General features: G+C 31.5%; 2 protein-coding genes across 2 annotated transcripts; both read right to left on the bottom strand.

The window, feature by feature from the left end:
• Nucleotides 1–1,211: 1,211 nt before the first annotated feature.
• Nucleotides 1,212–1,784, bottom strand: LOC113852352 (FAS1 domain-containing protein SELMODRAFT_448915-like). Its single transcript, XM_027482579.1, has one exon. The coding sequence runs from the start codon at nt 1,782–1,784 to the stop codon at nt 1,212–1,214; it is 573 nt and encodes a 190-aa protein (XP_027338380.1).
• Nucleotides 1,785–3,919: 2,135 nt separating this feature from the next.
• LOC113847109 (gamma-soluble NSF attachment protein-like) lies at nt 3,920–9,178 on the bottom strand. Its single transcript, XM_027475989.1, has 9 exons — nt 8,974–9,178; nt 8,438–8,505; nt 8,233–8,317; nt 7,957–8,115; nt 7,474–7,611; nt 6,597–6,675; nt 5,793–5,872; nt 5,215–5,344; nt 3,920–4,225 (listed from the first exon to the last, which is right to left on the bottom strand). The coding sequence occupies exons 1-9, from the start codon at nt 9,018–9,020 to the stop codon at nt 4,124–4,126; spliced, it is 888 nt and encodes a 295-aa protein (XP_027331790.1). The 5' UTR covers nt 9,021–9,178; the 3' UTR covers nt 3,920–4,123.
• Nucleotides 9,179–11,127: the final 1,949 nt, after the last annotated feature.

The raw sequence follows: 11,127 nt of genomic DNA, 5'->3' as shown, positions 1-11,127 counted from the left end.
TCCCCTCATTCGGTGCCTCCTTCCCGTGGCTGGAGAGTGTTCAAACATTTTCGAATGGACAACTCTTCCCATTGACAGGGTAAACAAATAAAAAATTAATATATACTGTGGGCACTAATCGGGGATAATACATTAGAAATCCTATTTCTCACTAAACTACATATAACTGTAATATATCACTAAAAGAATCAAGTTTTTATCAGCGTTGTTGAGTTCTTTTATTTTCTTTTCAGATTATTTTAAAATTGGTTAAATTAAAGCTCAAACCTATACGATTTAATAGTATTTGTTTGTAATACTTGCATGACTTATTAGTATTTGAAAGAGCAAATGCTTAATTTGCAGCATTTTTAAATGCATTTATAAAAAATTATAAATAATTATAAATAGTATTATATAGTTTCATATATATATATATATATATATATATATATATATATATAAAATATTTTTTTACACTAGTATAAGTTTAAAAAGTTTTACACTTAAATTTAAATTTTTTATTTGATTTAAGGTTATAATTTATTATTTTACTAGATATAAATTAAATAAAAGGCTCAGATTAAGTATAAAATTTTTTAGACTTTTATATATATACTCTTAAACATTTTTTACAAACTTAATGTTTAAGGTTAAATGGTCTCATCAAAAGTAATTTTTATTTATAAATACTTAAATAGGATAAATTCTATTTAACTCTTGAAATTATTCTCTCTTTTTTAAGTCATAACATGATTTATTATGAGAGTATTGAGGGTTTATTTGAATTCATGTTTACGTGCATGCATGTTTATTTATGTGGGGATAACTATACAAGCGCATGCATTTCAGTGCAAAAACTACTCTATGTTATGTCAAGTTGGATCTAAATTTATGCCTATTTTAATATTATTAATAGATTTTTGAAGTATCTTTAAACTGAATGTGAGTTCAGGTATCTTTTTCACCCTCGCATTAACAAAGATGATTCCAATGCAACGATCTTAACATCAAAGAAGGGGAGAAGAAAAAGAACGAACAGAGAACAGAAGAAGAAATATTATGCATACATTATTTATTCAATTACAAAGAACAAAAGAAAGAAAGGAGTGGCAGCATCAATATTGTAATTGCTCCACATTGTCTACACTCCAAAATGAATCTTCATTTTTCACCGCTAGAACAGTTTCTGATACTCTATTACACAAAATCAGTGCATGCAGAAATTGACTTTAACAAAACGCAAAGAAGACAAGTACTCCAAGAACGAAACAAAAGGAGAAGAAAACGACGTCGTTGAGGCGGGAGGAGGACCCGCCGGAGTTCCACTCTGTGCCGATGGCGTCTCCGATGGGGAGGAACGGCGGCGAGGGAGGGATTCCGTCGCCGAAGAGAGAGTAATTGAGGAAAGAGTGGATGCCGTGTACGACGACGTTTGGGGTGGAAAATAGGTCCGGGTGAGTGATCGGCGTGGCGTCGAGGGAGAAGTTGAGAGGGGAATTGTCGGTGACGGAGATGGATTTACCGCGGAGGAGCGTGGGGAGGCGCGTGCGGCAAGGGAAAAGGAGGAGGTCGGAGAAGGTAAGGCGTTGAGGAACGACGTGGTATGGGAAGAGGAAGGGATCCTGTGAGGGAAGGTCCATGGCGGCGTCTTGTGGGACCAATAGTGTGGCGCTTACTGGAAGGTGTGTGGTGTTGACCGTGGAGAGAATGGTCAGCCACGTGGCGAAGTCTCCGAAGCCTACGAGGGCGTTGATTATGTTGTTCAGTTGTTGTTGTTGCTGCTGCTGCGTTGTTGGTGTCATTTCCATGAAGAAGATGATGAAAATGAAGAACAGGGAAATTTGAATTTGTTTGTTTATTTCCATCACATCCAAAAACAATGCGAGTGTTGTCTTCGGTTTCTTGGATTTCTTCTCTTTTGTTTCTTTCTTCTATCATTCTCACTGTGATTCACTTGAACGCCAACTGCCCCATATTATTCCTTCTTATTTGCGAAATTTATTCATGCACTCCCATTATAAATTATGCAGAATGGATCATAACATTTTTCCCCATCATATTATGTCACTTGGAGCATCTTTAATGGTTCATAAACTTAAAACTGATTAAATCTTTTTATATACATAACTTTTATGAGTTCCACAACGATGCATTACTTCTTTTTATTATTTTACAACTGAGAAAACAACACTAACTTTCCTCCAAATTTGTTAGTATTACACTTCACCTCTTCTTTTTTGTTCAAATATTAATCTCGACCCCCATGCGATGTGAACCGTAATAGAGAACAAAAGTATATCCTAACAAAATATGCTTTATTGAATCATGCTAAAACCAAAAAATTGTTGAAGTTTTCTTTTTGGGTGTAAAGTCAGTGGAGAGAAAAGAGATAGAGATACAAAGAAAATAAAAAAGAAAGCGGTAAAAAAAGTGATTGATACTCTGATCGAAAGTAGGTGTGAAATTATAAGATTTGGATTACGGTTAGTTTTGTTGAAAATAGAGACATTATCAATCAAAATAGACTATGCAGGCATGGATGAACTTCCTATCAGTGGGAGGAATACTAATAATACAATTTTTTAATTATTATTAACTAAAATTTAATAAAAATTATAAAAATTACTAAGTTTCACTCTTTTTTTATTTTTAATTTAATATTTTGCTCTTATATTTTTATAATTTTTATTAAATTTTAATAATAAGAAAGAGTATATTAGAAAAAATGTTACTAATATTGCTATAAACAACACGGGATGCGAAATAGTCCGTTCTTCATTTTTTTAGCATGGCAGCCTGAAGGTGATGAGAAACACTAATTCTTCTTTTAATACACAACCTTAACTTTTGCTAGGCTCAAATAGTTACAACTTCGCAAGAAAGAGTGGTGATAAGAAGGGTGCAAAGGTGAAGGTTGGTGAAGATTGAATCTATACTATAATAGCATACACTTATAAGATATAACACCAGGTGGTGATTGATGAGTATTTATATTTCTACGCCTACTCATTTTTACATTCATTTTTTATTCACTTATCTTTATCTTTTTATTTTTCTACCATATATAATCCATTACATTTTTTGTTTTCTATTTTTTATTTTTAATCTTTTTCTTCCTCCCCTCGTTTCACACTTCATTTTAGGACTGTTGTCGTATCATTTTCTGTCATTCATTGATAAAGGATTAAAGGTCATATGCCTATAATCTTGTGAACATGAAAGGCGAAGGTAGTGATTGGGTCACCAGAGGAACTAAACATTGACCCCAACGTAGAAATCTCAACCTCCATGCATTTATGAGTGTAAATCAATTGTGGTTAGCACATAGTTTACCAAGTATTTTGTCAACATCGTCCATTTAATGGGTTGGAGTATAGCTTTTGGACAATAACGAGGTTGTGTGACAATTGAACACACCCCAAGGGTAATTTATGTCATTTATTACTCGTTACAATTTAAGAATTCGATTTTTCTATCATATAACTATGAAAATAAAATTGTAGTTTTCAATATTTCATTAATTCAATTTTCGATTTTTCAGTTCATTTTTTGCATTTTATACGAGATTGGGTCGATTATTAACACTCCTATTCTACCATATTCCTCAAATAAGATATAGGTGTTTAACTAGTTAAACTAAGAAACCATGTGCGATATCGCTTATGATTGGTCATCAAATTTTATTTAAATAGTAAAGATTAAATAATAAACACGTACTAATGATCATTCAATTACTAACTTTTATTCATCACTACTTATATATAATTTTATGATCAAAATTTATTATTTTTATTCTCAAATCAAAATGATTGTCGTTGTATATGCCGCGTTTTAAGATAAAATTCTGTAACTACACTTCGAATTTGAGCTGAACCCATATCGACGATACGATAAAAGTGTGCCCAACATTTGGTCATCACAGAAAAATAAATTTATCAAGTGCATCCAAGTGATCCATCTCAATTGGATAAAAAATAGGCGCTCCTCCTATTTCCCGCATTCCACATTTATCACGAAAGAACAAAATATTTTTATACATAAACCAATATATAGTGATCAATTCAATTCACTCATCAAATTGAAATGGGCTCATTAACGCTCCTATAAATAGACACGGAAAGAAAAGCACTCCTATCAGAGGTTAAGTCAGGTCATTTTCATCCAGTAGTTCTTCATCAGCAGCATTGTCAGCCTTCAATGCACTCACATCACCTGTTGGAAGTTTCCTCGCAAGTCTAATGATCTACAGACAATTTACTCCAAAGTGTCATGGGAAGTTGAGTACACATATATAACCACGTTAATAAAATTTAAAGTATCAGTAATATGTTTGGTCGAAGATTGTGTATGTTGCATAAAATTTGAAAAGCAATCGATAATCATTGTTCAGAAAATATAGGTGTCAAAGAAGGGGCAGGTTAAAGAATAGACTGGTAAAAGCATACAAGGAAACAGCAGCTGAAACCACAGGCCCCTCTTGAAAAGTACGGTTTTCTAGTTATGAAAACGTCCTAGGAAGATTGCCACTGAACTGACTTGTTTGGAAGCAGTAAAAGATGTAATGCTGAGCTTTGAATCATCATGAAAGTAGTTCACAGAAGCATTGTGCTCTTCTTGGGCTTTAGGATAATATAGAGTGAAGAGAGTATCAATGTTTAGGATATACACTGAACTGAGGAGATTCGAGTTGTAGGTCAAGAATTGAGGCGGCTAGGAACATATGCAAGAAGGTCGTATTCCTCATCATTGCTAGAGTAGAGTTTATATAAAAATTTCTCGAGGCAAGCCAGAAATTTTAAGAATGGCCGTCAGGTATCAGCAAAGTGGTCCCTAGTGGTGACAACTAGCTGTGTTTTTCACTTATATTTACAGCAGCTCGATGATAAATTCAGGCTTGAACTGGGTTCTTTTGTTCTTGGCAATATGGATATGCTATGAAACAAGGCTAACAACCAATTGTTATTACCAATTATACTTTTGGCAGTCAAAGAGATTTTCTGCCAAGCTAATGTACAAAGCAACAAGATCAACAAATAACTGTAGCATCATCCTTGAAACCGAAATGACTGAAAATAAAAGATTGGGGTAAATCTTCGATCTATTTAATTTGTGGATTAAGAGACAGGAGGACTGAACACAGTGACAACAAGCCCACCAATTTCTACAGCTAGATTGTATTATGTTTACTTGGTTCATGTTCAAGAAGAACTTAAATATAAACAAATCACTTACCACATGATCAAGATTTGAAATTGTACTTGATTGAGCTATGCGTTTGATTTCTTCAACATCTCCATCCGTGTAGGCAGCAAGTAGCTTGCTAGCACAACGATTCTGGTCACTTCTGAGAAAAGCATCAATCCTAGAGACAGCACAAGCATTGATGGCCCCCCGTTTATTCATCAATTTGAATAATCAATTCAATGGAGCAGGAGATAAATTACAAAGAAAAATTAATCTCTAAAAGAGGAAATTTTACTATATGATTTATGCTATGAATATGATATGGAACAAAATCAAATTAGAGTTGAAAATCATAAGTAAATCCAATAACAGCAGCAGCAAGAATGATGATAAGTTCAGTTCACATAGAAGTGCTATAATGATCCAAATCACATGTAGGGGTGGTGGACCAAAGCAGAGCTTGGCCCTCCCCCGGGTTATATAATACATTAGTGAAACCAATTATATAGCTCTTACAGAGCTCTTTAACGCGTTTCACTAATGCTATAAGGGTTTACTACCTCTAAGGGTTGTAAACCCGTTTCGCCAGGTACATGACAGCTTACAAGGAGGAGCCAAAAACTTACTGAGAACAGTCGTTATAGCACTTCTCAGCTTGCTTAAAGTCATGAGCATAAAGGTAGATAATAATTGCACTTAGATACGCCTGCATTTATGACAAGGTATATGAGATAAAGCTTATCACAAAATTAAAAATATATAAATTTCAGCACATGATTCCCAAACATGAAAACAATCCTCCACTTTCAGGGTAACAATGATGCGGCTGTTATGCAGTTGTTTAAAAGACGTCAATTGTTTGGGAAAGAAATATAATATTTTTCCACGTCATATCATAAACTTCAGATAAAGTTTTATGTTTTCCGTCAACTGCCTAACACAACTTTCCTCTTATATCTTGGCTTGAAACTGGCTATGTAAAAATTTGGAATAAAGCACAACATAGGCTATGAATAGCTAGTGTTAATCTAGTCTACCAAACAAGAGAAAATATAAGAGGAGTGCTAGGAATACAATTTTTAACACACTCTCATTTATTGGTTGAAATATATTGAAATTGCAAAAGTTTAAGTGAGAAACATTAAATTAGGAATGAGACCCACATGATTTTTGTGATTTTCAATGAATTTTAGTCAATAATAATAAAGAGTATTTAAGAAAGTGTTATTAGAATTTCTCAAAAAACATAATAAAGCAAATACACTTACTTAATACACCAAATATACCAATGTCACAGTTTTCACCACTCAATGTCATACTTACTAAGTACAAGCATATTTACTCAGAAGGCCAACGTAAAACCAATTACTTTCCTTTTCAAGATATAGGCTTTGTCTTACAACACAATACAAAATTTAAATAGTCCAAACCTTGCACTGACTATTGGTAGCATTACACTTGTCAGCAGCCAAGCCTAATCTCAACATGAAAGATGCTGCATCTGTATATCTGTGTATTATGAAACCATGCACATGAAAATATGCAAGTCAACATACATGAATTGAAATGTTCAGAATTAGCACTTATGAAAAGAAGTTCTGCATTAACATTCTGCCAAAAAGCATCAATTCAGCTTCCAAAAGCAGCCATTCTGGCCTAACTGGTTGGCATGATTTTTTTAACACAAAAAAGAAAAAACACATTAAGATAAAGAGAAGATTTTTACAAAAACTATGCAAACCCCTCAAAAAGGACAAGCCTTACATCAAGTGGAAACCAAGTTAGACTAATCTTATCCTAGAGACATCTCTCATTCAAATAAATCCCCTTCAAAAATGCATGAATAGCTAAATGCACCAAACTGTAGCATAAATTCCACATTTCCACAAAAAAAAAATAAAAAAAATTGTCTTTACTTTCTACCAAAGCTAGAAAACGTAGTCAACCAGAGCTAATCCAAGAACCTAGTACATCTTGTTTTATTCGCATTATGCCATAAATTTTGAGGTTTCACCTAAGCAACTACTGGTAAAACTTCTAGTTTATGATTGTTCTTCTATTTAGTTTTACATATATGGTGTCAATTGTTATAAAGAAGTTCTCTCTTGGCTACATACATCACTGTATTTCTTCAGTTTAAATTTCATGTGTAATTTCAACATGAATGATGATTATGATAATATTTTCTTCTCCTTCGACAGAGATCATGCTCTGTAGGTGTTTCTAAAACATTGGAAAAAGATAAGTTCACTTCATAATCTATATACAATCAAAATGTACATTATCTCAATTTTTAAGAAAACTTACTTTTCAAGCTTTACATAAACATTAGTGGCAGCACGATAAAGATCAAAGGCCATTTGTTCTCTCCCATCGTCTTCAAGAATTGTGCAAGCATCTGTATACAGCTGAATAGCTTCTTCAGACATGGTATCTTCCAAAGCACTACATAGGGGGGAAGGTATTATGAAGCATAGTGTAATAATATTATAAGAGAGAGCACAATATAAATAATTTCCTAATGGACAGTAATGCACTATTATGTGAAAGTGACTAAATAAAGCAAGCATTGCACTCCTACCAAATATATCAAAGGAATCCATAAACTACAACTAGAATTTAGCCTCCTTGATTTTGCCATGGAATAAATATAACTTGATTAAGATGGCATTACCATATACTAGCCAATTGGAGCTTTCACATTATGAATTTCACCAGATTTTAAGGGTTAGTACTTAGTTGGTTACATGGCGTTCTGATGCAAAGTAAGAGGATAAATAATCCATTTACCGGGCTCCCTTTGCAAGTGCATCTGATGCAGGTTGTGGTCTCCCACACTCCATGTACAGTTCAGATGCCCTTCGATAGAAGTCCCCTACTTCTTGCCACTGGCTTAGATCCTTTGCCAGAGCAGCAGCAGATTCCATGTGCTTAGCTGCATCCCAAGGTCTGGTTCATTTGTCAAGGAAAGCCACGTAGACATTTTAACACACAGAATCCAATAACATTACAGAAGACCACAACAAATTTTTTAGGAGACTACATAATCATATCATATGAGGATACGAAGAAAGCATCTCTTGTCCTTTCGAAGCCTTCTCGAATGCTATTTTGGCTTTCTCATAGTCCTTGGCAACTCTAAACCCATTAGCTGCGGCGGAATAATAAGAATTTAGCATAGACCCCTCTTTTCTCCAAAATTTAATTTTAGCACTAAATCATTTGCAATTTGCGCACACAATCAAATATTTAGAAACCTTGAACACTTTACCTGCCTGCTCATAAAGAACAGTAGCATTTTTCCAATCTGCACTCCACCTCGTGAGACTGAGTCGTGTTCTGCAGTAAAAAGAAATAAAAGGTAAATATACAGTTCATGAAAAGAGAAACAACCTAACATACCCTAATATCAACGGGCGTCAAATAAAAAAATAGCATCAAGTCAAATAATGTAGTCCTCAAGTACTCGAAATTCATAATCGGTAATATCAAATTCAGAATAAGATGTAAATACCCTGATTCACTCACACAACTTAAAACAAACAAAAAAGCATAAAACCAAAGTAATGTACTCCTCAAGTACTCGAAATTCGTAATTGGTAATATCACGGATGAAGATATGTACTCGATCAACACCAATTCCATGACCAGACAGTAATTAGATCACATCAATGGAACAAATCAACCAAAGAAACAAATTGGTATGTTGCATCAATTTAATTTAATTTTTCCCACGGAAAAAGAAAAAACAAAAAAGTGATATGAAGAATACGAAAATGATGAATAAATGAGAGAAGAAGAAGATACAGCTTATCAGCTTTGGAGATCAATTTGTTGGGATCAGAAGCCGCCATGGCTAGTAGGTTGGTGTCTTCTTTGAGTCCTTCCGATTCTAATGTTGCAACAGACCCTTCTCCCTTCCAAACATCCCCATCTGGATCAACTCACAACCTCCCACGTGCCAAGCGTTTATTTCAAACAATTACCTAAAAAAAATTGCATTAACTTGGATCATTGCCAAGGTTTGGAAACTATTTTCTATTTTTTATTATGAAATTATTTTCAAATAAATTCATTTTCAAAGAGTTTCTATTTGGTTTCTTATAAGTGTAGGACATATACTTTAGAAGGTAAGTTTAGAGTAGAAGTTATTAATTAAAATTTTTTTTATCTTCTATAATTTTTTAATTTCTTATTTTTCATTATTTTTTAATTTATTACACGTTTAATAAATTATTCTTTTGCTACTAATTTTGATTTATCTCTGTTAATGATAGCATATTAGGCTATCTTATATGTAATGTAATGATAGTGTTAATTTAACGTTATTCGTTTTATTTTAATTTTTTCAATTTTTAAAAACAAGTTTTTTTTTTTTTTCTATTCAAAAGTATTACAATAGTCGAGACTAATTAAACTAATAATACCCAGCAAAATTGTTTTATATTGTTTTAAAAATATAAATATATCCATTGAAATATTTTGATTATTTTTTTTATTTATCTTTTTTTCTCTTATATTTCGTTTATATAATGTGTAGTATTAAATAAAACACTTGGAATCAGTAGATATACATGAATTTGTGGCAAATAATACACAAACATAACAAAACATGTCTCAATTGTTTAAGTTTAACTAATATATTTAATGTTGAGTGTTGAGATTATTTCAAAAATGGCACCAACTAAAATAGTTTTATATTGTTTCAAAAAATGGTAAGAAGACAAATTTTAATTTTTTTTATTTTTGAAAATCAACTTCTTTTCTTTCGCTTTCCATTCAACCAAACAAATAAAATGAATTGATATTCATATGTTTTTTATTATTATTTTCTTTATAACCAAATAAAGGCTTGACCTTCCCTTACTTCCCTCTATTTCTCTACTTCCCCATTCGTCTCCTCAATCCAAAACATATTTTAACTCTAAAATAAAATTGAAGTTACACTATAAAAATTGTTTCATCAAAATTGAACTTTTAAGATAGTAAAAAATGAGCACGATAATATAAATATATCCCATGAAATAAAATTAGAATCATTTCAAATAAATTGTTCAAATCATACAGTTTAATTAATTTGTTTTTGCAACAAGGCATTAATATGAAAAAATGTGTAGATATGAGTTCACAGTACTTTATTTTATATTGCAACCTTATACGAAAGCAATTAACATAAGAAGAATAAAAATAAAATACAAAAAAAAAGGTAAAGAAACATAGATTAAAGCGTAAATTACAATCATACTAGTATTATTGTATGATTAATAATATATGTAGTTATCATAATCATTCATGTGAACTAATATATGTAAATGAAGATTGAAAACGATTTAATTTTATGTTTTTAACATCTCATCTTACTTATAAGTTGATGTTTAAATTGTTAGAATTATTTTCTCTCACGGATTGTGAATTAAGACTTTTGCATGTGATTGTTAATTTTGAAAAAGGTTTTAAAATAGAAAAATTTATGTCAAATTTTTTATAAAAAATATAACAAGAAATTAGTTTGTAAAAAGTATTATAAGTTACAATATTTTTAACAAATTGATGATATTTTATTTTTATAATATATAGTTGAAAGAATAAAATTTCACTACGTTATATGTGGTTAAGAGAATAATATAATGGTACAATATGAAGATGAAAAATAATATATGGTGTTGTAAATAGGACACTTTAAATAATTGAATTTCAGTGAATTATGAATCCTAATTTGAAAGTTGAAACTAAGAAAAAAAAATATATAAGCAAGTAGTGTAAAATTATATATTTATTAAATTAGTATAAAATAAATAAATATTTTTTTATAATTTAGAAATAATTTATACTTCTCTATTTTGGATAAAGTTTTTTATTTAATTTTTTAAAATTTTGTAGAGATAAATTATTTTTAACTTATAAAAGAAGTTTTATTATTTTTTTATATTTTCTTTATAAAAATTTCTCTACAGGTCTACC

The sequence above is a fragment of the Abrus precatorius genome, unplaced genomic scaffold (genome assembly GCF_003935025.1).
Source record: "Abrus precatorius isolate BTA unplaced genomic scaffold, Abrus_2018 Scaffold10, whole genome shotgun sequence".
NCBI classification, from domain to species: domain Eukaryota; kingdom Viridiplantae; phylum Streptophyta; class Magnoliopsida; order Fabales; family Fabaceae; genus Abrus; species Abrus precatorius.
The sequence above is the reverse complement of the archived record's forward strand: the minus strand, read 5'-3'. Positions and strand labels throughout refer to the sequence as shown.

What these genes read in the sequence shown, in the direction of transcription:
- LOC113852352 (XM_027482579.1), bottom strand. Translation starts at nt 1,784, where the DNA reads ATGACACCAACAACGCAGCAGCAGCAACAACAACAACTGAACAACATA.
- LOC113847109 (XM_027475989.1), bottom strand. Translation starts at nt 9,020, where the DNA reads ATGGCGGCTTCTGATCCCAACAAATTGATCTCCAAAGCTGATAAGCT. An exon ending in GTTTATGTAAAGCTTGAAAA is followed by an intron (nt 6,676 to 7,473) that starts GTAAGTTTTCTT and finishes CATAATACACAG; the next exon opens with ATATACAGATGCAGCATCTT. An exon ending in TTTCAAATCTTGATCATGTG is followed by an intron (nt 4,226 to 5,214) that starts GTAAGTGATTTG and finishes AATTGTCTGTAG; the next exon opens with ATCATTAGACTTGCGAGGAA.